The sequence below is a fragment of the Cryptotermes secundus genome, unplaced genomic scaffold, assembly GCF_002891405.2.
Source record: "Cryptotermes secundus unplaced genomic scaffold, Csec_1.0 scaffold816, whole genome shotgun sequence".
In the NCBI taxonomy this organism is placed as follows: domain Eukaryota; kingdom Metazoa; phylum Arthropoda; class Insecta; order Blattodea; family Kalotermitidae; genus Cryptotermes; species Cryptotermes secundus.
Window position 1 is genome coordinate 3,764,635 of NW_019724601.1, and position 27,623 is coordinate 3,792,257.

Here is a 27,623-nt window from a genome sequence, read left to right on the forward strand (position 1 = left end):
TAACCCCCCCCCCCATTCCACGGCGTGACACTCATCCTACCGATATTCTGTGTCCTGGTGTTTCTTACTACTCATAGGGACCTGTGTTTATGGGGAAAAACATAGGGGCAGTAATTGGATTGGACTCGAACCCTTGCATGTGACAGAAAAAATTAACAGTTTTTGTTTCTAAAACGAAATGTAATATACAATTTAAAAGTGTGTGACGATGGTTTATTAATATAATTATAATTTTTCCTGGACGCTGTCCATCCTTTTTTTTTATTTAAAACAACATTTCGGAGACTGGATTCTGTCTCCGTCTTCAGGTGGAACCTACTCAGTTCGCTCAACCGACAGAGGTAGTCCCTATCTCCGGCCCTAGACGGAGACAGACTCCAGTCTTCGAAACGTGTTTTTTAAATAAAAACAGGACGGTAGATAATATCCAGAAACACAGTAATTGAACCCTTTACAGGTATCTGCTGTCGTTAGTTTCCGAGACACAGAAGGGTGGCTGACAGACGGACGGACACCGAATTACACACACACACACACGTACGAGTACAATGATAACTTCCTGCACATCCACCTTACAGCCCGGACTTGGCCCGTGGTGATTTTCATGTGTACTGTCCGCTAAAGAAACCATCTTGGTGGAAAACGTTTCGGTGATGAGTAGGGACCGGATTTTAATGCAAATGCATATTTCTTTCTTGCAACCAGAAAGTATGCTTGTTTGGATATATGTATGAATTACTTCATTTCTTAAATTTTTGACATGGTTTTATGTGCATATAAATGCATATTTTGCCCGTTATATAAGCATCATATTTTAGAAGATCTCTATTTATACTGCATATTTCCTTTTTAAAATGTTTATCATATATCTTTTCTAATTTTATGTTCAAATTTTCAATCATGGTCGTGTGTATACAATTTTAGTCGGTAAACGTACTGAAGTGCCAAATAAAAAATCACTAACAGTGGAGCAAATAGCGGCTTTTGTACATGCGCCCTTAAGTTCCTGTGAGGTGGAAAGAAGTTTTAGCCCGCTGTAGAGACATCTTACGAGACAATAGGAGGCGACTCACTATTGACTATCTAAAACATTTAGTAATTGTGAACAGCAACAGAAGAGAAGTTGAAAGTTCGGAGAGCTAAATGTGAGTACCATTGGTATTTTAAATTTATAATGAAATATGTTGGTTTTGTTGCATGATTTGTATTTGNGACTATGAAGAAAGCAGTCTTCTGGGATTTGGCACCGTGTATATGTGGTGTTAACCGACGTTTCGGAGGAACGTATCGCCTCCATCTTCAGGGTCTGCTTTTACCGGTTCTCAGGTCTCTTCGCTTGCGGATTTCTTATATATTTCCTTCTACCCTGAAGATGGAGGCGATACGTTCCTCCGAAACGTCGGTTAACACCACATATACACGGTGCCAAAACCCAGAAGACTGCTTTCTTCATAGTCACCGCCGTGAAAGCCTCAAATCTTACTTTGTTATTACTATTGCTGTTTTGACAAAAACTGTTTTAGTTCACACAAGATACATACTCCATACTAAAACAAGATACGACTCATTCTGTTTTATTAATTTGTAATTCGTAGTTTAACCAACACGTAATGTTTCATTTGCCGCTGTAATTTTATATTCATTTCATCACTGCAAAACGTTTTTTTTCTTTAGAAATATATTCCATGTTCACACTGTTCTGTACACGCCGCTGTTACTCACTAATCTCCCTTGGAAACAGCTGAGAGGTGTGGAATATCTACTTGAATCCATACGTCATAACAGATGAATCAGATAGCGGTATAGTCACACGATATGACGTAAGAATATCACGCTGTGACTATAACTGGTGTATTCCAGGCATGCGAATTTGTATTCGATATCCGGTGGGTTGACCTTTCAATGCAAATGTATCTATAGAACTTATACATTGGCATACTAGCGCAGTCACTGTATGATCGTATCATAACATCCCATACAGACGAGAGGAAAAAATTAAATAAAATACATATTTCAAGGTGATATTCTATATATGAATTTTCTCATGAAAATTACACTTGACAGCAGAGAGACTACTGCAGGCCGAATAAGTACACTTGGTCGTCCACTTACGACCGACTTCCGTTCTGACTGACAGGTCGTAAGTCGATCTGGTCGTATGTCGGCCATATATTTATTAACAGTATTTTTTAACCTTTCTAATCTTTTTATCATCTTTATAATTTATTTTTAAAAACTTTTACATTTTAATCATCTTTTATTTTTCATTTTTTTTGTGGTCATAAGTGCGGCCGGTCGTAAGTCACAAAGGTCGTAAGTAGACGACCAAGTGTACTTAAAGGGCCGCGGCATAGTTCAAGCGGTTAGTCGCTGGCTTCCCACCGAGGCTGCCCGGGTTCGATCCCGGGGTCTGGTCAAGTGTGGTTTGTGGAGGACAAAGTGGCGCTGGGGCAGGTTTTCTCCGAGTACTTCGGTTTCTCCTGCAAATCTTCATTCCACCAATTTCTCCACAATCACCCTCATCAATCATCTGGGGCTGGTACAATAGGCCAGAAGTGGCCGCAGTACAAGGAACTTAGTCCCACCCCACTAGCAATAAGACTGTATTCTTCAATATACTTGTNACGCACTTAATCGGTATGAAGGTATTTTACGAAATTATTCAGTAATGTATTGTGGCGTGCCTCCAAAAAGGACAGAAGACATCCATTTATAGGCAACGGCTGCGATAAAAATGTATACTTCAGTGGAAACGCAATACCAGCAGATCGTTGCATAGAAATCGCGCAAACAACAAATACATTTCCCCGGAAATGGAAGGATATCCATGGCAAAGAATACGCCAGCAAACGTGTTCCCGCGTTCGTTGCGTAACAGCGGGCGAAACCGCACGCTTGAACGCGGTCCGAGTGCACGATGTAAGAGTCCAGCTTTGGCGAGACCAGTCAGTTTTTAGTGTAGCTCCGACTAGAGCAGGAGCCAGCTCGCACCCGACAAAGGACAGAATACACTTCACCAAGATCGGCGGTGCAAGTGAATTTGTGAATAATTGTACTTGAGAGTGTAAAAGAGATTGTCCAATAAACGTCTTAGCCAAATCCGAAACCCGCGTGAATTTAATTGTCGCGTTACATAGGCAACACGTGACAGTATTATTTATGTATGAGAAACACTAAATTACCACATTCACATGTACTGTGCTATTTGAAAACACTCTTATGAATATCATAATCATTTCCTCCTATACCTGTTCCTTGCATGTTGCTGATCAGTTGGTTACGTGAGCTATACTTTATAATGCAGAGAGTTCCCCCCCCCCCAACTTTGTTAACCGGTTCGCGGCTCTGCTTTTCTCGGCGACCAGTGCACTCCTTGCCGCGGGGCTCATACGAATTTTACCGATGAATCAACATACCTGATGGCCGATAACTTTTGGAATGAAGGGAAGTAATTAACTTCTGGACAGCTTGACGGCATTATGTTTCACGGCGAGGAGTGCGGTTGATACGCGGGAGACTGTTCATGATTTGTCAGTAATAGACAGCAGTTACCAGCTCCATTAGCTGTTTGTTCTCAGCTGCGGTTAGTGAGCAGTGTGATGCGTCATGGTGCCATATACTTTGGAGCAGTGTGTATATCTGTATGATATCTATGTGAAATATGAATCTGCTAGAAAGTGTCGGCGAAAAAATCGACATAAATTTCGTGATGAAAGAGTTCCCAGCAGATAGACAATTCACAATTTGCTGAATTAGAACAACCTGACTCTTAATAGACAAGAAACAAAAACATAAGCGCCGAGTGCTTACTGAGGAGAAGTTACATGACACGGGGGCCACACTTGAACATACACCTAGAAAATCACTTTTAAAGTCTAGTGCAAGAGAGTGGAGTGTCAAAGTCTGGTGCAAGAACGGTAACACAATTGCTGAACCTTAGACCGTATAAAACAGGCATGTCCAACGCGTCGATCGCGGGACGATTTTTGGTCGATCTCATAGGCCTGTAAGGAAATTATATGTGAAAAGCATGTAAATTCACGTGTAATACTGTGACATGTCTAACCGTTGCTGGGCAGCGGGAAGTGGAACGAGTTACCACGAAGACAGACCTTTGATAAACGGTCGGTTCCCAAGTTACGCAACAGTGGTAACGAGGTTACACAACAGTAAGGAAAGCGATGTTTCTCCGTACCGTGTCGAGTAGAGCCGAAGTGAGCCGAGCTGAGCCGAAGCGCGCTGGTTGCTACGCAGCATTAAACAACTCTCGGCAGCGTTCCCCAGCAACGCCTGTAAACACGACGTTACGCAACAGTGGTAGCTTTCACGTAACTGTTTTCTGTGTTGTCAGTGCGGAAGCTACATGAGGATTGAGTAGTGAGTATTGAGCCAGTACCCCGTGTGGAGGCGGGGTCGAATACCTCCACCGTGACCCTGCGAGTCGTAGGAGGCGACGAAAAGGGAAGTCTCAATTCTGAGACAGTAAAATATGGTCACGAGTCCCAAGGGACTCGGACCCGAGTAAGACTGCGCTGGCAAGGACCAGCAGCATATACAAAAGACAGACCCGTCCTATCATCAGAGAAGCCCCCCCCCCACAGAAACAAGACCGTAACTGTCAAACGGTAATAATTAATATCTCGACACCAAGACTTACTGACTGACTGACCGTCAGTCGCAATGTGACTTTGACTTTGACTTTGACTATGACTATGACTATGACTATTGATCCAGCTACTAGTATCCAGTATGAGGTGAAGTTCATTGTCATTGAGTTGTATCGAGTGAAGGGAAGTGACTCCAGCAGGAGAAGTAAGTGTGATACTGCAGTAACTGTGAAACTGAATTGTGTAAATATAAGAGCGAATGGAATAAATTCGCTATATCAAAGACGGCGTGAAATTATTTTTCGCGTGACATATACCCAACACGTGACAATGTAATATTCAGATTTTGAAGGAAAAATACCTATTAGTCATACCTCTTTTTCTGTTCTTATGTAACTTACGTGAAAATTGCTTCACACTTGTGTTAAGTGAACGGCGGGGAAGTCCCTACTCTATCCTTATCACGTGAACTCTTTATTTTTACTACTAGTTTTTCTTAAAGCAAGGTACGACGATAGGAGGGGGGGGGGGTAGATCACTGGCAGTTTTGACACTAAAAAAGTCGATCACAACCTGTTTGAAGTTGGACATGCATGATATAAAACAACAGTAATTCACTCACGCCTTGCAGTCGTGCGATCCAGCTAGCAGGGTTTATTTTTGCAGTTTTCTACAGACTGTCTCCGAAGGTGAGACCGATCCGCGACTGATATTCTTTTCTGATGAAGCGTGACTCCACCTGCCGAGTTACATAAATATGCAAAATAATCGCTACTGGAGTTCACAGAATCCACATCTAACCCACGAAGTTACTCTCCATCCAGTGAAAGTTAGTGTCAGGTGTGCTGTAAGTTGAAGGACTGTTGTACACGTGTTTTTCAACGAAACAGTTAATTTCGAACGATATCTGCATGTAGAAGGACAGCACATTCAACGCCTTCTGTGATCTCGGAAAGTAACTGCTTCATCCGAACGTTATCGGTCGTCAGACATGCTGATTAATCGGCAAAATTCATCTGCTGCTCGCGGCTAGTGGCGCCATGGTCGCCGTGAAGCGCAGAGCCGTGGGACCGGTCAACAAAGTAAAAATCCTCCCTATGAAACATAGTTTATATAAATGAAAAACACAAATAACCATGAAGAATAACGCTGACATAGTTCATGTGTACTTATACTCTGGTAAGTATTGAGACAACCTAGAATAATGGCGACAGGATTGGACGCTTTGAAGAGAACAGAAGCGTCCTGCCTTCGAATCTGAGCACTGTAATTTTGAACTGCTTTACTTTGAGGAACTGTACAGCCTTATTTCTTCTCCACTTCAGAAAGTCTGGTTGTCAGTGTAAATTACACGTCTGGCTTGGCACCGCAGTACTTTGCTTCCCAATGTCGTGTTTCACCAATGAGATGTTACTTTATATGAATATAGAAACTATATTATGGCATGTAGACCCATTGCTAGGCAACGACCGCGAAGTAGCCGTATAACCGCCGTCGCTAGGTAATGGCCGCAACAGACACGAACGCGACAATGGAAAAGCTGTTGGGGTGGTGTTCTCTGTGAGATCCGTGCCGAGGCTATATAACGAGTTAAGTCGAATACCTCCACCGTTACATAGAAATAGGAATTAAGATTAAATTGTAAATATATGTAAATACTGACAATGGACTTGCTAACACAGACTATTATAATAGTCTGTGTTAGTCGGGTCTGTCATTTGTCAATAATTATTGACAAATGACAGACCCGACCTCTCGTCAGAGAGGGCGCCCCAAATGAACAGGACAGTAACTTTCGTATAAAGAAAAAAAATCTGGTCATGAGCCCTAGTCGGGGCTCGACACCAAGACAGACAGACAGACTGACTGACCGTCACTCGCAATGTGACTTTGACTTTGACCGCGACCTCCACCGTGATCCTGCGAGTCGTAAGAGGTAACGAAAAGGGAAGTCTCAAATATGAGACAGTGAAGTATGGTCGCTAGTCCCAAGGGACTCGGACCCGAACATACACAAAAGACAGATCGGTCCTCTCGTCAGAGAGGGCGCCCCCAAAAACAAGACCGTAACTGTCAAACAGTAATAAATATTTGGTCATGAGCCCCAGACTTGGCTCGACACCAAGACTGACTGACTAACTGACTGACTGACTGACTGACGGTCAGTCGCAGTGTGACTTTGATATTAGTGGGTAATTAGCCCCACCAAGATCGACTGATGGACCGTCAGTCGCAATGTGAAAAAAAGATATTAGTGTGCTGGGTGCTTATTTTAACGTTGGAAACGTTAATTTACAAAGGGACAGATTGAATGGAACCGTTAATAACATAATTTATAACGTAAGTAACGAAATCTGTAACAATTTGTAATTATTGGTACATTTCTATACAATCGCAATTTAACACGTTACCACGTCAAAGAATCAACACGGAGCAATAGAGGAAACGGAAAAAACCACACACGTGAAAATATATTCATATAAATAAACATCGCGTCACCGTAATCGCAATTTCGACTGATAGAAATTATACACAATAAGGAACATATGTGTTGCATAATATTCAATTTGTGACCCTTCTAGGCTTATCACATAGACCGAAGAATTCTAAAGCAGTTTCATAAGAAGTCATAAAACGTATTCTTCCAACGTTCTTGTTATTGCCATATTCTCGCTGGGGAAAGCGCAGTGTAAATTGTTGGACTGCCTGATGATATTTGCCTTCAGCAGACTTAAATGTACTCGGGTGATTATGAGTAAATATAAGCTTTGCATTTCTTTTTACGTACTATCCAACTTCGAATACGGACGTATATAATTCGACCACAAGGTCGTGTCTGTTTTGCAAAGAATAAAGCTCAAACTGTTCTCTCTTTACAAACAGGTAAATTTGCTATTGGGACTAGCACGTAGATTAGCAGATTCACTTAACGTACCAAGTACTAACTATATGAGTAATCTGACATTTTTGATGTCACAAAATTCCATGTGTTGATGCAGACACAAGTTCCTTGGCACCAGTACCGGCTTCATAATGAGGAGCTTCATAACTTGTACACTTCGCACAAATATAATTAGAATGATCAAGTGAAGGAGAGTGACATGGGCAGGGCACATAGTACCAATGGGGGAGAAGAGGAATGCATGTAGGATATCGGTGGGAAAGCCGGAAGGAAAGAGACCACTAGAAAGACCAAGATGTATGTGGGAGGATAATATTAAAATGGATATTATAGAGACAGGATGGGGTAGTATGGACTGGATTGATCTGGCTCAGGATAGGGACCAGTGTATGGTTCTTGTAATCACGGTAATGAGGATAATATTAAAATGGATATTAGAGAGACAGGATGGGGTAGTATGGACTGGATTGATCTGGCTCAGGATAGGGACCAGTGTATGGCCCTTGTAATCACGGTAATGAACCTTCGGGTTCCATAAAATGCTAGGAGCTTGTTGCTGGCTTCCCAAGAAGGGCTCCGCTCCATGAGTGGGTGATGCACCAGTACCTTTGTAAGGATTCCGTGGAACCCTGCCTCCCAATCAATGGCACTAGGATTCTCAGTCTTCACTATTCGAATCCTGGCACCGGATCTCAACACAGAAATTAGCACATCAGTTCACTATGAAGTCGTCTTGTTATTTCGTCTTCAATCACTCTGTACTCCTCTGTCCTATTCTGTACTCAATTAATATTCACAATTCACTAAGGATACGCTCCATTCTCGTCCTTGTGCTCTGAACTGCTGAACCCTCCTGTACTCGCTGTCCGTGACGGTTTCCTGTCCTTGACTCAGGACTTCTCAGTTATGACTGACTGCAAACGATCTTCACTGTACCCTATAAACCTTCGGCACGGTCACCATAGAAAACACCTGTAATTTTAGAAGTGTTTACACTTCTGTTGTTTAGCACTGGGCATGGCGCGGACCACACTGAAAAAAAAGTCGCGTGATAGCTATCTCGCCAGTCTATTGGCGTGCTGATTGTTGCCTAGCAACGAGCTATAAATATTCGTCCTATTGTTGCGTGACCTAGCAACTGACTGTTTAGCAAGAATCTGTCTTCGCGGGACCTTGTGTACCAAACCGTTGCCCAGTAATGGGTGTTACCAAACCGTTGCCCAGCAATGGGTGTACATGTATCAGTATTACCTTCCTGTTCTTTTGATGGATTAGGCCCGCTGGCCTGTTCTCCTTCAGAATTAATTAATTGTGAAGCTATAAGTCTTTAACAGACACTCGGGAGGACTCTTTCGACAGGGGAATCTAGCCCGTCGGAAGGCCGCTACCCACACAAGACAGCGCAAACACAAGGAACCCATGCGTACATCGTGCTTCGAGGGGGATGCGAACCCACGACTCCAGTGTTCAATAGGCCAAAGACATTTCGTGCCTTAGACCGCGCGGCCACATTGATCGGCCGGTATGGTGAATGTAGGAGGCAGTTCGAACTTGTGTGACTTGATGAACACTAGCCGTATTCAGTGTACGGTCTGATATCTTGACAGATCTGAAAAATACGGAAAATAACATTGTGACAGCATGACAGATCTTGATCTGTTGGAAAGGAGGCTGAGTGGTTTCGGGTACATATCATCAAGCTTAGTATTGCACTACAGACTTCCAGACCAATAAACAGTTTGTTGCTAACGTCTTATTTAGGTAAAGCAAAGTGGCCTCCGTAGTCTAGGGGTAACGTTCCCACCTGATGACTCAAGGTACGCGGGTTCAAACCCGGCGGAGGTCCTGGAATGTTTAAGGGCGGAAAAATTCAGGGAACAAGTCCTCCGGGAGGGACTTTAAGCCGTGGGTCCCGTGTCGTAGATTTACGGCACGTAAGAGATCCTCATGTCTCTAGGAGACCTCTGAGCAAAATTAGGCAAAAAGTTTCCCGCCCAAGTAGTTTCCAGTGCCTCCGGTAGATGGGGAAGCATCGGGACTGGTAGAATAGCAAAGGGGGACGTACAATAGACTATTACTCGCGGTGCATGGGGAAACCCACCCCTCCAATAATAATAATAGATAAAGCAAATAAATAATCCCAGCTGAAATGGTTAGAAACCTACTCAGTTGGATCGGAGTCCATCTCGTAAGATTGGGCCTAACTCATCAGGCCTTTAGCTGCTGACGGAGACACAATCCATTTCCGGGACGTCATTTTAAGTAAAGAAAAAAAAACATCACCATGGCTAATGCTCAGTAAGGGCTGGAACACACAGCGACATTGGTCGTACTGTCGTTTTCACACTAGAGCGACCAAATACATTTCTTTGCTCTCCGACTGTCGTACGGTAGATGTCGTTACGTATGAAAGCTAAGACAACACTTTATATTCTACTACTTGATGCGACATGAACCGTACGGACGTCGTACGACCAATGTCGCTGTGTGTGTTCCAGCCGTAACAGCAATTGAACGTGTGTTAAGTTGTAATGGGAGACAGTACCAGCGGTTCAAGTGCAAAGATGTCACTGCCTGGAACAGAGAAGGTACAGTTTAAAAGGATAAGCAGGGTCCAGTTATCAGAATAGGACACGCAGGCCTTCAGTAGACGCGGGTTCGATTCCCCACAAGGTTGTTGTATTTTTCAATTGACCTAATCCTTCCAGCCGCATTATGGCCCTGGGGTCGACTCAGCGTCTAACAGAAATGAGTACCAGAAATCCCACTGGAGGTAAAGGACGGCCGGCGCGTGAGGCTGACATCTCACTGCCATCTGTGAGCCGATTGTTTAGAAAACGTGGGAACCTCGACGTATCAGAGTCCTATGGGCTCCCACAGAAATGGCTTTATCTTTTTTATGACACTTTTCCATACGGATTGATTGGGTGAAACGAGCAACTCTTCCCGCCCTTTCTCTCTGCGATGTACCCCACTGGTGGGTTGTTTGCTTCTGGGGTTATATTGAGATTCAGTGCGAATGTTGTAGTGTAGATGAACTTCATGTACGGATCATCAATGCAGCTGCTTCTGTGACTCGTCGGATGCTGAAAAACACATGGCGGAATCAAGTACCGTTTCTGCGTTCCGCTTGCTAAGTACGGTATTTTCACTGAGATGCATCAGACCTTTTTTTAGTCGTTCTTTTAAACAACGCAAATCGCTTTTCAGTGTCTCTCGTAGACCTGCTTCGTGTTTTAGGAGTGTTTGTAAAGGGGTGAAGATTTATGGTCACCCTATATATTCTCACGGCATAACAGTTGGCGCGATTGCACTAATTGAATTATTGTCTAAATGTTACAGATTACCTTGTTTTGTCTTTTGTTTGTGTCTGTGTATATGTTTTGTTTCTTCCTCTTGTTCGTACTAGCTTTATAATTGGCCTTTTTGGCCATCCAATAAGCACATAAATAGGTAAATAAAGAACTGAATTATTATTATTTTACATGGACCGCCTCTGTGGTGTAGTGGTCAGAGTTCCTGCCTATAGATCCAGAGGTAATTGGTTCGATTCTCGGCGCTACCAGATTTTCTGAGAAGCAGTGGGTCTGGAACGGGGTCCACTCAACTTCATGAGGATAACTGAGGAGCTATTTCAAGGAAATAGCTTCTCCTGTCTAGAAAACCCAGATTAAAGGCGTGGGGATCCGTTGCGCTGTCCACGTGACACCCTCTATCCCCAAAACTTGGCACTAACTTTGCCGATAAGCGGCGGTCGCTCCGTCGGTATAGTTCGCTTGCGGACTACAGGCCGCGGAGTTTATTTTTTGTTTATTATTTCACATACCTCGCTCCATTAATTCGGCAGTTACAACCATAAACCCGAGAACTAGTACAGACTTCTGCGGCCCTCATTTCACTCTTTAGTTTCCACAAAAATTACCTTAACAAAAGTTACACATGTTCCGAATAACAAAAGGGGCACTTCTGTCATGTTATAGGAGCTTAAAGTACAACAACGTTCAAGTGGCCTCTCATAGCATGACGTCAACATTACAGTTTGTGACGAATCGGTCAACTGGTCCGGAACTTGTAGCACACACACACACACACACACACACATACATGTATGCAGTGCAGTGGTATCATAAGCCTGCGACCCTAAGGAACGAAGCAGGTGAAACAAATGAAGAGCAGAAATGTGCCATGCGAAAAATGGGGATGTTATAAATATTGTCACGGATTTGGAGGTTTGCGTAACTTATAGGCGGGGTTTGTATTGATGACCGGATTGCCGGATGTATTGCACACTTATACAACTTGCTACTACGCTGATACTTTTCGAAACATATTCCCCCACCACTCCAAACGTCTTCATTTAATATCCGCTACCACATCAGCGGGTTCTTTGTTACGTCTCATTCTCCACGCTTGCTCAGTTACGGGTCCATACATCCTCCTCAGCCATTCTCTACCACGTATTTAACGTAATGTATGAAATACGAGTAACAGGAGGTTGGAGAGACCAGCATAATCATAAGCATTGTAACGTGTACTCCTCCTGAATGACCAAGTCTAGGAGGATGAGGAGCGCGGGGCATATAGCACGCACGGGAGAGAACTGCGTACAAGGTCTTGATGGGAAACGACGTTACCCCGGAAACTGGATATCCTTCATTGAAGGTTCGTTGCCTTGGAACGTCTTGTTGAATGAAGGTTCGTTGACTGGGAACGTCTTTTTATATGAAGGTTCATTGCCTGGGAACGTCTTGTTATATGAAGGTTCGTTGCCTGGGAACGTATTCATTCATTCATCAGTAATCTCTCAGACGACAGGTCTCTTCCAAAACAGTTCCTCCACTTAATGCGATCTCAACTTTCTCTTTCAAACAAAAATATCCTCTTCTGTCCCCAAGGTCATCCAGCATCTTCCTCGTCTTCTGGTCACTTCTATCCGCCCCTCCAGTTTAATCTTGCATACATGGTATCTCTGTTTTTGGAAAGAGACTATCCAGGAAAAGTGATAATGTGGTAGTTTTTCCATTTGCTTTCCACATCACAGTACAACAGCCGTTCAAACCACTCTGGTCACGCCTGTTGCTATACGAACTTGAACCATCTCGAGGATCATTTGCTCTGTGCTTCAAGTCGCTGCTGATGACGCTGCTTCCGGCATCAGTTTTTGGTTTTTGGTCCCTCTCTTCGTCTGATGCCTACCCTTTGACCTGTCCAGCAAGGGAGGCACTGCCAGTAGCTACGCTACCGCTGGTATAGCTCTCAGGGTCCTTGGCATACTCAAACCCCCTCACCACGATAAGGTAGAGACACCAACGTAGGGGGTTTGGCGGGGGGGGTAGGGGGTATGTATGAGGACCTCCGTCCTACTGCTTTACATTCCACTTATGGACAAGTCAGCACGTCTTTTCATATGAAGGTTAGTTCCCTGGGAACTAATTGTTGAATGAATTTTTGTTGCCAGTCAACGTCTTGTTATATGAAGGTTCGTTGCCTGGGAACGTATTGTTGAATGAATTTTTGTTGCCAGTCAACGTCTTGTTATATGAAGGTTCGTTGCCTGGGAACGTCTTGTTATATGAATGTTCGTTGCCTGGGAACGTCTTGTTGAATGAAGGTTCGTTGTCTGGGCCCTTCCTGTGAGGTAAGAAGTGATTTATTTATATATTATGTAGAAGAAATTCAGTCTTTAAAGGGTTAAACAAGGAATTAAAAGAACTTGGATTGTTGCGTTATAGCATTGCAACGGATTGGACGTTGAGAGTTTAAAAATGTTATAATGCCCACACATTTCTCTTTCCATTGTATTTAATGGCATCGAAAATAATTCAAATAAAGGTTGTAGACGTTAACGAGATATATGTTTCATACTTCTCTTGCCAGAGTGCCTCTGAATTGTTTAAACGGTTGTTTTCATTCTTCAAATGTCTGTCATCTGCGAGTATTACGTTCCTTAAATATTTATATTTGCATGATGTTTTGTATACTCCATCCGGTTTGAGAACGAGGTTGCGTCATCAGTCAGTGACGTATGCTATTACGTCATCAGTGGAAAGCAACCGGATCTATTTCAAACATATTTACGCATTCTTGCCCGGTGGGAGATTCAAACACACTTACAAAAGTCTTTTCTCACCTAGGTTGTCTGTACACAGTATGATGTAACCTGGTTCGTACAGGAGATGGGCTGTATTCTTTTTTGTGGGGCACAATGCTGAAAGCCAGAAGGTCGCGGGTTCGAGTCCTGATGATTTTTAAATTGACGTAAACCTTCCGAAGAGAGACGAAGTGACAGGAGGTTGGAGAAAACTGCATAATGAGGAGCTTCATAGCTTGTACGCTTTTCCAAGTGCAATTACAATGATCAAGTCAAGGAGGATGAGAGGGACAGGGCTTGTAGCACGAATGGGGAAAGAGGAATGCATGTAGGATATTGGTGGCAAAGCCGGAAAAATGGAGACCAGTGGGAAGACTAAGGCATAGGTGGGTGGACAATATTAAAATGGATATCAGAGAGATAGGATGGGAAGGTATGGATTGGATTGATCTGGCTCAGGATAAGGACCGCTGTAGGGCTGTTGTGAAAACTATAATGAACCTTCGTGTTCCATAAAATGCTTGGAACTTCTTGAGTAGCTGCACAATTGGCAGCTTCTCAAGAAGGGCTCAGCTCCATGAGTGAGTGAATCCTGCCAGCCCTGAGGCCGACTCGCGTAAGGGTGACAACCTTACCGCCATCTGTGAGCTTCTACTGCCTCTTACAGGGATAGCTTTACCGTTACCGTTTATGGTTCTGTGATGAGAATATGAAGGTTTTCAATAAACTTGGACAGGAGGCGTATGCTTCTGAGGTGCACAACAGGGGAATACTGGTCTAAAGAACCGCGCAATATGGCCGTCGCTGTTACCATGCGGTTGTAGCTTCCAATACGAAGGGAGGGCAAACGTACGGTATGGGGAGATATTCTAAACCTGTATTTGGTTTGTTAAAGAATTTCCGAGAAGGAATGGTCTCAAATGTTGTAAATAAGGTGGTATAGTGTATTAACTCAAGATATTCACACTGCATTGCGGCATCCATTGCAAAATGATAGTTAGCCTTGGGCAGCTAACCTGTTAGGAAATTAGAAGTAGGGAGGGTACCGCATCCTTGTTTTGTGTGTGGTACAGGTTTCATTACGTATTTGGTTCGATCAACACAAACACTTTATTACTACACAGTATACGCTATAATTTTCACTATATACTCGTATTTAGGGTTTCGACCGTCATCAGGTATTAATACAATTTTACATTTACACTCAGCTTATCTGCTGTTCTTTCTTATATTGGCCAATGTTTCTGTTTCCGGATATTTTTTTTCGTGTTGTATGCTGTGTGGTTTCTTTGTTAAAATCGGTATAATTAAAAATATTAAAATGGTAACGTTAAGATGCCAAAACTGTTGTCACCAAAAGCTTGCTTCAACATTTGGTGCGTTTCTGCAGCGGTTTTCCCAAGTTTAAAACAAAACTTTATACAGACACGCTGCTCTCTCAGGTCAGCCATCGCAAAACCGCAAACTCACGGAAACACAACAATGGAAATACGTTCACCAACAATAAACCCAACCACTCAACTCGACGCCGCTTGCCACACTGATTCAAGAAGGGTGTGTGTGGAGACATCTAGCGGTAGTTCGATGTACTCATAACCATTCTCGCGCAAAATTCAAATTTCGGGAACTTTTTGATAGCCCCACGTATTTTGAGCTCTGTATGTTTTGTAGATGTTGAATAACATGCTTTTTTTTTATTCTGCGTTTTACTGGTCGTTATATCTGCCTTCCTGTGTTATCTTGTGCTGGTGTTTTTTTTTTCTGTTATATACTCCACTGATCTGCGGATATGTGTTTCTGTGATGATGTGTTAAGTTATAGGCCGTTTTTCTTGTTATTTTGCTTGCTCCTGTAGGACTGACATTGTGTAGTGCTGTGCCTAGCGACATTTACGAAATCCTACCCTTGGACCCAAGTCCCCTTGAAGTTTTCCACCTAAATTTTAGCTTTTAATTTCTCGCCGCATCCCTCGCTCTACATATGAAGACTGTGTCATCCTTGGCATATTCGTCCTAGTAATATCATGACCGCCTTTTTGGTCTAGTGGTCAGAGTTCCTGGCTACAGATCCAGAGGTTCGAGGTTCCATTCCCGGCGCTACCAGATTTTCTGAGAAGTAGTGTGTCTGGAACGGGGTCCACGCAGCCTCATGAGGATAATTGAGGAGGAGCTATTTCAAGGAAATAGCGGCTCCGGTGTAGAAAACCGAAATTAACAGCCATGGGGATTCGTTGCGCAGACTACACGACACCCTCTATCTGCAAAAGTTGGGAGTAACTTCCTCGACAAGCGGCGGTTGCTCGGTCGGTATAGTTCACTTGCCGACTAAAGGCCATGGAATTTGTTTTTGTTTGTTTTTTTTAGTAATATCATGTGAAGTATTAGATCTTCGTTCTAATTTTCTGCAGCCTTCTTTTAGGCCTGCCACAACTCCTTCGGACGCAAACATTATTCTCAGGAAAGGTATGTATTCCTCTGCACTTAGCCTTATGTTACGATTTTTTAGCGTCAGTGTCCGAAGAACTCAGCACAGTACTGCGAAAAAAAGAACTGAATGTGCAGTAAACATATAAAAATGCGAAAAGCGCATTTCGACATTGTCTTGTATTACGGCAGAGAAAACTGTAGGGCCAATGACGTAGGTAGCGATGGGCATTCAGAGAGTATAGAGGGGCAGGGAAGTGAGACCTAATGTGCTACATTTTTTAAAAAAATTTTCTGTATATTACAAAGTAACCGCATTTTCTTGCTTTTAACGCGTGAAAGTTTTATTTCAGGTTTAAGATTTGGTCAGGACTTCTGGACACCGAAGTTTTTTTTTTCAGGATGGCTCGAATGTTACAAATGATCCACGTACAGTATAACACGTTTTATTTCCTTAATAATTTAATCAGTTCCATGACTTGTTTAGGATATGAACCGCCATTAAGCGCGTGTACGTAATATAGCACGAAAATCTCTCAAACTTTCAAGCGTTACTAAAGCTTTGCTTTACTTGCGTGTTAATTGTGTGTGACATCTGCCCGGTCATGTCCGCATGACCAAAACATGTCGTGGGATTGATTTATTCCTGATGAAATACTAACCTAACACACCGTAACACTTCACCGGGAAGTCTTATTAGTTGTTATATAATAAACTTTCTTACTATTAACTTTCCCTGCTGTCTCTTGTATTCCTTTACTTTTCTACGTGTTATCGAATGATATACATTGAGGCCGAAGATTGACGCCGTCTCTCACGAATAACACACACAAATATTCGTAAACCATCTTCGCTTAGCATACTACACTTCACATATCTACAATATCAATACTCACAGAATAGACATGATGCGTTGAGACAAAGACTGCTCGCTCGTTCGTGACATACAACTTCATGCAGAGTGTTAACACTCGTTGCTATGTTAATCCGAAATTTCGTAATGTCAGATCTTTCACCTCGCCGTTACGTTACTTTTGTATGTATGTAAAAGGAAAGTTTGTGTCATGGCGTGTATCAAGCTTCGTGTCCGTTTGCGCACAGAATGTTAGCAAACGTTAGCAAAGGTTTGCTAACATAGAAATGTCGTAAAGATGAAAATGCTCAGACCCAAGCAGCGGCGCTCACGAACAAACATTTTCATTAGTTTCTTGGGGTGGGGTGAGACTGAGTTCATTTCGTACGTCAGTAACTTGTTCCAGCCCCGGATGATAGATGATGAATGTGAAGCAGTCAGTGGAATGAGAATTGGCAGGGGAAACCGAAATACTCAGAGTAAACCTGCCACATTGCCCACCACAAATCCCGCATGACATGGGCTCGAACTCGGGCCGCCGCGGAGGGAAACCTGAGAGTAACCTCCCAAGCTATGGCATGGCCTAGTCGATACTTAAAAGGGATCGGCGTTTTACACGGCTCGTGTCTGTGATCAATGGAGACACCCCGAGCGTGCTGTTTTGTGACCAGCAACTGAAATCAAAACTTCAAAACATTGTTGAGGATATCCAACAAAAGTTTTTTAAAATGTACACTGTCTTCTACTCTCAAATCGGCCAGCAAATAGAGGCCATTTCTCTTTTTTAAAAATTGTGAAATCTGAAATTGATGTTTAGTGTCGATTATTTTTTTGTACAGTCCCACGTGCAACACTATGTTATATAAAATATATTAAAAGTTATTCACTGTTAGAGTTCAAAAGTACATCACTACACGTTACGACCAATGTGGCTAATATCCGGCGTTAAAATTTTTGGCGATGAAACTGCTGTCTTCTGTTGTTGCTTATGTTGTTAAATGTATAAGTCCCCTCGATGTTTATATGTTTTAGGTTGGTGGGTCGTGTTCTCTCTTGTTGTATATTGTGCTGCGTGTCTTCTTCGTCTTCTCTTGTTCCAGTAGTGAATACACGAGTGAACGTGCAGCATCTGAGTAGTTACTCAGATCGGTTCAGCAACAAGTGCTTGCAAATGTGAATCTTGGAGCCACGTTGCTTGAGGCTCGGTTCCGCTACAAGTGCTTGCTAATGTGAATCTTGGAGCTACGTTGCTTGAGGCTCGGTTCCGCTACAAGTGCTTGCTAATGTGAATCTTGGAGCTACGTTGCTTGAGGCTCGGTTCCGCTACAAGTGCTTGCTAATGTGAATCTTGGAGCTACGTTGCTTGAGGCTCGGTTCCGCTACAAGTGCTTGCTAATGTGAATCTAAGAAAGCGTCAGTATAGACTATAGACGTGCTGTTCTCGAATATTTGCAAACGTTTGCAAATTGTCTGCTTTGAAATATTTGTCACTGGATACTCGGGTTTACACAAACACAATGCAACATTCCTTCCCCTAGGCTATTACTTCAACGCGATGAGGAAGTTTGCGTGCTCTGGTCATCTGGAGAGCTATGCTAGCGGGAGCGTAAGGTCTTGGTAGGATCACCCATGCCAAACAGGTCGAAAAAATGCGCAAGATAAATGGTAGCCCCTGGACCTCAAGGTTGGAATTTGTCGGAAGTCTTCATCAAGTAAAACAATATGTGAAGAAACCTGATGACAAGTGACAGATGAGAGAAAAGTAGGTATCTTGTCGTAAAGAGGACCAGTGTTGTTACAGGTATGTGAAGGTAACGGGTAAGTGGATGAAACATAAACTCAGTTTAGAACAATCTGAACTGATGGCTAAGTTATATGTCATATAAATGATGGCGAAATGATGTTCAAATGCACATGCAAGGGCGTTATCCTGCAGAAATCTCGTTTTATTTGCAGTTTTGGGCCCATAACTTGTCTACTGGGACTGATCCTCAATGACGCTTCCTACCACAACGTATCCCCAACCTTTTTTCTCAAGTTCGTGTTGTTCGTGTTCGTGTTGCAAAATGCAATGTAGTTGTATACAGAGGAGATGGTATCCATCCACCACGCAATGAATATGTATGAAGGAGTGAAGATTAGCTCCACGCATTCCAGGCCTTTACTATATGGAACTGAGTGGTCAGCTGTTTATTACACGTGCTTACTACGCAGTATGGTTTGTGTACTGTTGAATAATTTTGCAACAAGAGAGTTGTATCTGTTACAAATGAACATCAAGGCCAGTTAAGGGGAAGTGCAAAATCGCAAATAACGCACTAGGAAACTAAATTTATCTTTCAACTCATATTTGAGGGCACAAGCCGGAAGGTCGCGTGTTCGATACCCGATGAAGTCATTGAATTATTCAGTTGACCTAATCTTTCCAGCCGCCCTATGGCCCTGGGGTCTACTCAGCCTCTAACAGAAATGAGAACCAGGAATCTTCCTGGGGGTAAAGTGCGGCCGGCCGTCGCTGAAGGCTGACAACCTCACCGCCATGTGTCAGCCGATTGTCTAGAAAATGTGGGAACCTCGACATCTCACAACTCCATGGGCCTCTATGGCCTGTTACAGGGATAGATTTACTCTTTTTACCTTTTGAACACGTCTTTTTTACGTAATTGCCCGCTGCATGTTCTGAAATAAAGTCGGAAAACTTTAAGCTCGTTATAATCGTTAGGCACCGTTGACAAAGTAAAAAGAATGCCACGTGTGGACGTCATGTCTGCCCGTCTTCTTATCTGTGACCTAGCGTCTGGTCCTATACTGTTGGGCGGAGTTTTGTTAAAATTTGATATGGGAGACTCTTATTTTAAGATGTTCGGGAGTTCAGATTTTCAGCCATTTTAGGCTGGGGCCACACGAGCGCACGAAGTACGTCCGTTGCAACGAACGTACTTTATGACGGACGTTGCTGAGGACACCACACAGTTGCAGAATGCGGTGCGTATTTTTTTTTGTCTACAATGGAGCCAGAAGAAAGCGTAGCATTCGGCTCTCTTGTTTATTTCTACAATGGACGGATTTTGTGCCCTCGTGTGGCCCCAGCCTTAATCTGCAATAAAGCCTAGTTTACGTGAGACCCATACGTAAGCCGTCTCACAGATTTTATTTAAACTGGATATGGAGGACTTCCAGATGTTTCTCTGCAATTTTAATTCTCGGTAAGGACTGATACATTGTAATTTTCGTAAGGGGAAGCGTGGGCTGTTTGATCTGCCCTACAAACCACCCCGTGGATTTTATTGAGATTCTACACTAAAGGATCCGTTCTTGTGCACTTCAATTTTTTCCAACGTTAAATAAGCACAGTAGACCTAAGCGAACACTACTGGCAGTTCTGTGTTCTGTTTTATCCTTTTCTGTGTTCAAATGTCTGTGAGCAAAATTTACGTGTTTGTAACGTAGGAATCGTGCAATGGGCAGCCCATACATAGGCCTTGTTTGTTCGATACAAATGTAGCACATGCAAACAACTGTGGGAACTGCCCACATTCAAGCAAACGTTACAATGATAACGCACGTATCGTTGCTAGGCAAAGCCTACAACAATACGGACAGCGATGTGTCTTCTATGCCGTCCGACGCAATGTCGTATAAGACGAAGATATATCGACTTTGACTTATTATGAAGAGAAGATAGAGAGGTGTGGGTGTTGCAAGCAGTAATATTGTTGGTACTATACTACTAGTCTTCAATTCTTCCAAGTTCGTGTGTGTATGTTATGCAACTATAATATACCAGTATATTATAGAACAGTTCAGCAAGTCGTTGTATCTTCATATAACGACATCGCACACAACCGTAAGTTTGTAAATTATAAAATGGTTGAAGATCAGCTGTAAAAAAAAAAAAAAAAAGACGCGTCCAGTGATACCGAAATTATTCTCGCCTAAGTATTTTCGTTGTGTAGATTAAAGTGGCCTCGCTGTTCTTGAGTCGAACTGAATCAATAGATCATATGTCTACCAGGGCGTGGATGTTTGTAGACGTTTCACATCGCTTCCCGTCGTCCTCACTCCACAATCCTTCCGAAGAAGGAATTCTACCGCAGATTATCCTGTCAACACGTCTTTAAGAATCCTGGTTATCGAACTCTAAGACAAAATGCTTTTAAAATAATTATAATATTCTGTTCTTATTTCCTGAAAGAAAGTCTACCAGTGACCGCAACGTTCAAAGATCTTACAGTCTTGGGGTCCAGGCGATAAGTTGGATCATTGGTTTTAATTCCTCTCTGGTTATGAATGTTCACGGTTTGATGTAGTATAATGTGTAGACTGCATAATGAGGAGCTTCATAACTTGTACTCTACTCCAAGTATAATTAGAATGATCAAGTGAAGGAGGATGAGGTGGGCAGGTCACGTAGGACGAATGGGGGAGAAGAGGAATGCATATAGGATATTTGTGGGAAAACGAGAAGGAAAGAGGCCACTGGGAAGATCAAGGCGTAGGTCGGTGGACAATATTAAAATGGATCTTAGAGAGACAGGATCGGATGGAATGAATTGGATTAATCTGGCTCAGGAAAGGTAGCAGTTGAGAGCTCTTGTGAATACGACAATGAACCTTCTGGTTCCATAAAATGTTTGGAAATCTTTGAGTAGCTGTACAACTGGAGTCTTCTCAAAAAGGGCTCGGCTCCACGGAGATAGTTTATATTGCTTGTTATTTGCGCGGGAGATGAACTTACGTCCATATGTTTATATCACCGTATAAAATTCCACATTCCCGATTCCAGCGGTTTATTAGTTAACTGTTTACATTCTACTCAGATGGGTGCAAAGATATTGCTCATACAGTACTTTCTTATCACCTTGACCACTGTTACCTTGAAAACTAAATTTGTAGAAACGATTCGATAGGCCATTGTTGGTTACTGAATACCGAACAACAGTGAAATTCGGCCGACCGATGAAACCGGTTTCGATAGAACTGTTTTTCCGCTTTTTGGTCTATATTGCTGGTGCTGTTATTTTGCTGATGATGCCACCTGCTGATTTTTATTCAGGTAGATGGTTTCCGTAAATTACTGAAATGTTATCAAAATTGTTGAAGCTGTTTTCGAGAAAATCACATTTTTTTTTTATTTATAATGTTCATATTCATCGGCCACCGGCCTATGCAGGACAATCCTGTGCTGCAGTAGTTCTGTGATTTTTCGAAACATACCTTCTCAATGTTTGACGATCTGTTTCTGTCAATGTTGATTTTCGCCCACTGTTCTTCTTCGCTGATGTTACCTTCCCATGATGCATCTTGTATGCCAACGTAACCATAGAAACGTTTGCTCTCGATATGCCTAATAATGTGTCAGATTTTGTCACAGGTGCTCCAGCGTTCTGTCATCTATCAAAATCGGAGAAGTGTTCCGTTTTCCCAGTCTTTCACACAGACTATCACTCAGCACAATCACTAATGCACTTACACGAGCACTACAGAGTGTAAACAAACAGAAAAAGGACATTTAGTGTTGCCAACTGAAGTTCTTTCAATGTAACCCTCACAAAGAAATTCTATTCCTTAATTTTTTAATGTTTCCATTTTTGGGGGGTTCAAGTCCCGATGAGGTCATTGGATTTTTTTAAATTGACCTAATCCTTCCAGCCGCACTATGGCCCTGGGGTCGACTCAGCTTCTAACAGAAATTAGTACCGGGAATTAATTAAATAATTTTCCTGGGGAGTAAAGCGCGGCCAGCGCGTAAGGCTGACAACCTTACCGCCATCGTTGAGCCGATTGTCTAGATAATGTGGTACCCTCAACGTCCCGCAACCCTATGGGCCTTCACGGCCTGTTACAAGGATAGCTTTACTTACTTCTTTCTTACTATTTTACCCCCTACATCCAGTAGTCATATGGCAGTGGGAAATTCACACATATTTTAGAGACGGCTTTTGTTCCATACATACATAGAATGACCCTGGTTCATAGTGTATATAGGCTTTTATGGAACGAGGTTGCGCAATAGTAAGGAAGGCGGTGTTTGTCCGTGTCGTGCCGAGCCGAAGCGGAAGCGAGGTCGTTGCTACGCAGCATTGCAATAAATATCTCTTGGCGGCATTGCCCAGCAACGCCTCTGTAAACACGGCGATTACGCAACAATGAAGCGAGGTGCGTTTTCCGCTGTCCGACTGAGGGTTTATAAGAGCAACCTGAATGCAAGGGCTCGACACCAAAACTTACTAACTGACTGACCGACCGTAAGTCGCAGTGTGACTTTGCCTTTGACTAAGGAAGTTCAGTTGAAGTCTAGCAGTTACGAGTTTTTGAGGTGTATTGAGTGAACGAAATCAAGACAGTTGAAGCTTGGAAGTGACTACAGCAGTAATTGGAATATTGAAGTTGTGAGTTGTGTAAGTGTGGAGATCCGTTGCTACGAAACGACTAGTGGAAGAGAAAAAACCCTAGTTCGTATTTAACGGCGAATTGAAGTGTATGTAAGTCAGCGATAGCGCTGTAATTTGAGTGTAATCGAGAGATTGCGGGGTACCAAGCTGTTAATAAATCCAATCATCCGAACTAGAACCCGTCATTTCGTCACGCGTACCCTCCTACACGTGACAAAACTATAGGCACTACTTTTATCAAGTATTACACATTTTTCTATTGTCATATCACATATACAGATGCATTTTTCATAGTTAGCAAAAATCATATGGTTTTTCTATGTAGTAGGTAAATACAATATCATCTGCATAGTTATGACTTCTCAGAATATTTTACAGGTACAACTTTCAAGCCTGATCAAACCAGAGATGAACTACATGGCACTGAGCCCTTCTTGAGAAATCTGTAATTGTACAGCTACTCAAGAATTTTCCAACATTTTATGGAACCCAAATGTTCATTACCATGTTCACAAGAGCCCTCCAGTGGTCCCATTTCTGAGCCAGATCAATTCAGTCCATACCCCCTCATCCTATCTCTGAGATACATTTTAATATTATCCACACACCTATCTCTTTGTCTTCCTAGTGGTCTCTTTCCTTCTGGCTTTTCCACCAATCTTCTATATGCATTCCTCCTCTCCCCCATTCTTGACATATACCCTGCACATTTAGTCCTCCTTGACTTAATCATTCAAACTAGAGATGAAAGTATCCAAAAATGTGAATGGAGGGACTGAGGAAAACTACAAGTTTTAAGGACCTGCCACGTAAGAAGCATGAATCTTAAAAAATATACTACAGCACTACCATTTCATAGTGTGTGGTGGACAAACTGGCACTGTGGCAGGTTTTATCCAGGTATTTAAGTTTCCCTGCCAATTCTCATTCCACCAACTGCTCTACATTCTTTAATGTGTCTATCAGTGATGCTGTATAGTCTTGTTACTGGTAAGGTCCTGAAATAACAGATGTAAAAAGAAAATCATTGTGTAACAATTGCAGCTTGAATTATTGACCATTGTGCTATGTCTTGAAAGTATTGGTGTGCTTATAGCATTGTGGCCTATTGTTTCAGACTGTTGTGTGTGCTCCAGGATTCTGTTTAGCAAAACGAATACAGAAGCATGCCTGCACGATTCCCAGAAGTAGAAGTACATGCCCCGGTGGGTGGACGTGGGACAGTTGAATCTCTGGAAGTAGGAGGTGCACCACGCGGCTGGGGAAGCGGTGATGATGATGTAGTTATTACTGGTTTATCTGGCCGGTTCCCAGAGAGCAGTAATGTAGAAGAGTTTGCAGAGCAGCTATTTGCTGGTGTTGACCTCATTACAGATGATGAACGAAGATGGCCTTCAGGTAAAGCTAAGAGGCTGGATACAGTTGATGGGAAATTTTTTTTAAGGACCTCTTTCGAAGATGTTTCAAAATATGACAATATTTGCCCTTATGGAGCCAAGACTGAAGTGACTAGCTACAGGTTTTCATGTCTGGGTTTGATTCCTGGTAGGGTCAAGGGCCTCCTCACCCAATCAGTCATCCCATTGTGTAAAATAACCTATGAAAAATAGTGTGCTGAAAATTGTCCCTGTTGTTAGTTACACATTCGTTGCACCTCTGTAAATGGTTCACATTCACACCTTGGAGTTTTGTTCGGAAGTAGAACAAGCTTGAAACCCAGTTTTCCTTTGTAAGGCATCCAAGAAGGAATTTTTTAGAAAAGTGTTCAAGGCCAGCACTGATCTCATGCACCTTCTGTTTGGTGAACACTTGGAAATTTGATTGTATTCTTTTTTTGTACACCGTGTGTGCGTATGTATCTAAATTTATTTAAATTATATGAACAGTCTTTTGTCTGGAACATAACATCCTGCAGCTTACGCCAGAATCTTTCCTTCCTGTTCACATGGGAATGTTATATGAACACACGTTCATGTAAGAATGCATCTCCACCGACAACATGAGAGTCAGTGAAAAAATAGGGTTACCTTAATGGAATTGTAAGATAAGCACACGTGTTTAGGAACACATATCTTTTTATAATGTGAGGGCATGCTATATCTAAAACATTTAATATGAGCATTCTTTGTGATTCAGCAGAGCCAACCATCCAGACACAGAACAGCATAATCATGTTTGTAGTTCAGAGTAGAGTTTGTATGTAATGGTGTTTGTTAACCTTTCACTGGAAAAATGTGGTTGGTTATAAATATATATAATATTCTAAACTCTTTCATATATTAGCATGTTGCTTGAAGAGGTGATATTACAAATTAGAGAACTGTTCTAAAATTGAAAAAGACGAATTTTGTCTGTTTGGTGATAAATATTGCAGATTGAGGATATAAACACTTTGAAGATTGGTCTAAAATTCTGTTTGCATTGGTGTGTATGCAGTTAAGAGACAGTACACTGAATCCAGTAAGAAGTATGACAGAGACCACAAACTGTGTAATGTAACAGTTCTCAACGTTTCCTGGCAATGGATAAACCAATACCGATCATTAATATATGCAGACACTTGCAGAATACAGACAGAAACTCAACCTGTTGACTTCAGAGTTGGAACAATTCTAGTGGTATTAAACTGGATGGAGTTGTAACTTGGTGTCTTTCTCTTTAGTGACTGAAGTTACAACTCTGTTCAGTTTAGTACTGTATGAGAATGTTCCAACTCATTTTGAATGGGATGAGTTTCTGGCTGTAATCTGCACGTATTTGTTGTAGGGTTCTTATGTTGGGAATTTTACTAAAATCTGTCACCATTATACGGTTTTGGCTAAAATTTGACAAGAGTAACATGCTTTACATGAAGACCCGGATGCTAGTTTTTTTTTTATGTATATAACAGTATTTCATTCCATCACCTGCTCTGTTAACAAGAACAAAACTATGGTTCCCATGGCAGCAAAGTCATGGCCATTCTGTTCATTAATGTCACAGCAGTTCATAGTCTCATAATTTAAACTTAATGATGCCCATTAAAAAAAATTAAACATCTAAACTGTGAGTTCATTTCATCATTTATTTCATTGACATCTGTGATTTAAAATGAATCATCTTTGTTCTTAAGCATGTCTATATTCGGTACCTTGGGTAACGTCTTATTTCAATATAGGAATTCTTGATTAACTGAACAACTGGTGGCATCTCAGGGACTTTTCTCTGTGAAGTTAGTTAGTTAGTTAATATAGAAAGAAAAGAAATAAAAAAGAACAGGATCTACAGTTTAGCTCGTGATGTTGTTACTGGAATACATCGTTCTGGATTATTTCAATGCAATCAGTTATGCTATGAATTCTGAAATGTCTGTCTACCACTGTACATGCCTGAAGACATGAGTAAATGTTTTGTTATTTTGTAGACTGATTCATGTTTGTGGATGATTGTATATGTTTGTTTTGAATGGAAATGATTAGCAAACTGGGACCAGGACAGTCTGTACAAAGCAAATCATCGTATGTATAATGGAATTCAGAATCTTTAAGCAAGGACTATAGAAATAATTATAATTTGGGTAATTTGCAAAAATTTTAGTAACGGTGACTTTTTACTTGGAAGTCAAATTGTGGGCAATTATGACTGATACCATTTAAGAGATAATCACAAGAGTTCCAAACCGTACTGTTCGTGGCATAATTACAAGAAGCATGACAGAGGCATTGAGGCCAACAAATTAGTTCACGATCTAAACAAACATGCCAACGACATTCATGATTATTGAGTTCAGCAATATTTGAAAGAGAATATAAATAACATATTGCAGCATTTTATGAACATAAGACACAGAAAATAAATCTGGACACTAAAAATTAATTGGACAGAACAGCAAAATGAAATATCTGAACGTGAGTCAAATATTATGTGTTCATATCCTGTCTTGTTTGAACTTGGTTCATTGGTTTCACCTTTAGTTTTAAGCTGGTTGCATGGACTCTGGAGACTGAGTCCAGTTTCTGAAGTGTTGTCTCAGATTAGTGCTGTGGATATTGTCCAAAAAGTTGATCATTGTATGGATAGATATTGCCATGAACGTTTAGAACTGTAGCAGCAACTTTGTTGCATAATCTAAGATACTGACTACTGAATAGTTTCTTCTGAAATTTTTTATTTCTTTTCCAGGTTTATATGGTTTGCCTACACGAACAGGTAAACTGAAAGATTTGGCCCACTTTGATGCACCCTTCTTTGGTGTTCATGCAAAACAGGCTCATGTAATGGACCCACAACTACGAATTCTGCTAGAAGTTACACATGAAGCGCTCATAGATGCAGGTCTGTATTATTGTGTGTGGGTAGTAATATGGTTGTTTA

The 27,623-nt window shown here is 41.9% G+C and overlaps 2 protein-coding genes across 3 annotated transcripts in view; one reads left to right on the top strand and one right to left on the bottom strand.

Moving 5' to 3' along the window:
* LOC111862476 overlaps positions 1-16,978 on the bottom strand; it is a 97,694-nt gene extending 80,716 nt beyond the window's left edge. The window contains exon 1 of the mRNA XM_033750684.1: positions 16,919-16,978. Within this exon, the coding sequence (XP_033606575.1) occupies positions 16,919-16,978 (60 nt within the window). The remainder of the gene's footprint in view (positions 1-16,918) is intronic.
* Positions 1-27,623, top strand: part of LOC111862485 (fatty acid synthase) — a 123,711-nt gene that overhangs the window by 44,259 nt on the left and 51,829 nt on the right. For both annotated transcript variants that reach the window (XM_023847951.2, XM_023847949.1), the window contains exons 2-3: positions 24,388-24,668; positions 27,432-27,584. In XM_023847951.2, coding sequence (XP_023703719.1) covers positions 24,437-24,668; positions 27,432-27,584 — 385 coding nt within the window. In that variant the 5' untranslated portion in view covers positions 24,388-24,436. The remainder of the gene's footprint in view (positions 1-24,387; positions 24,669-27,431; positions 27,585-27,623) is intronic.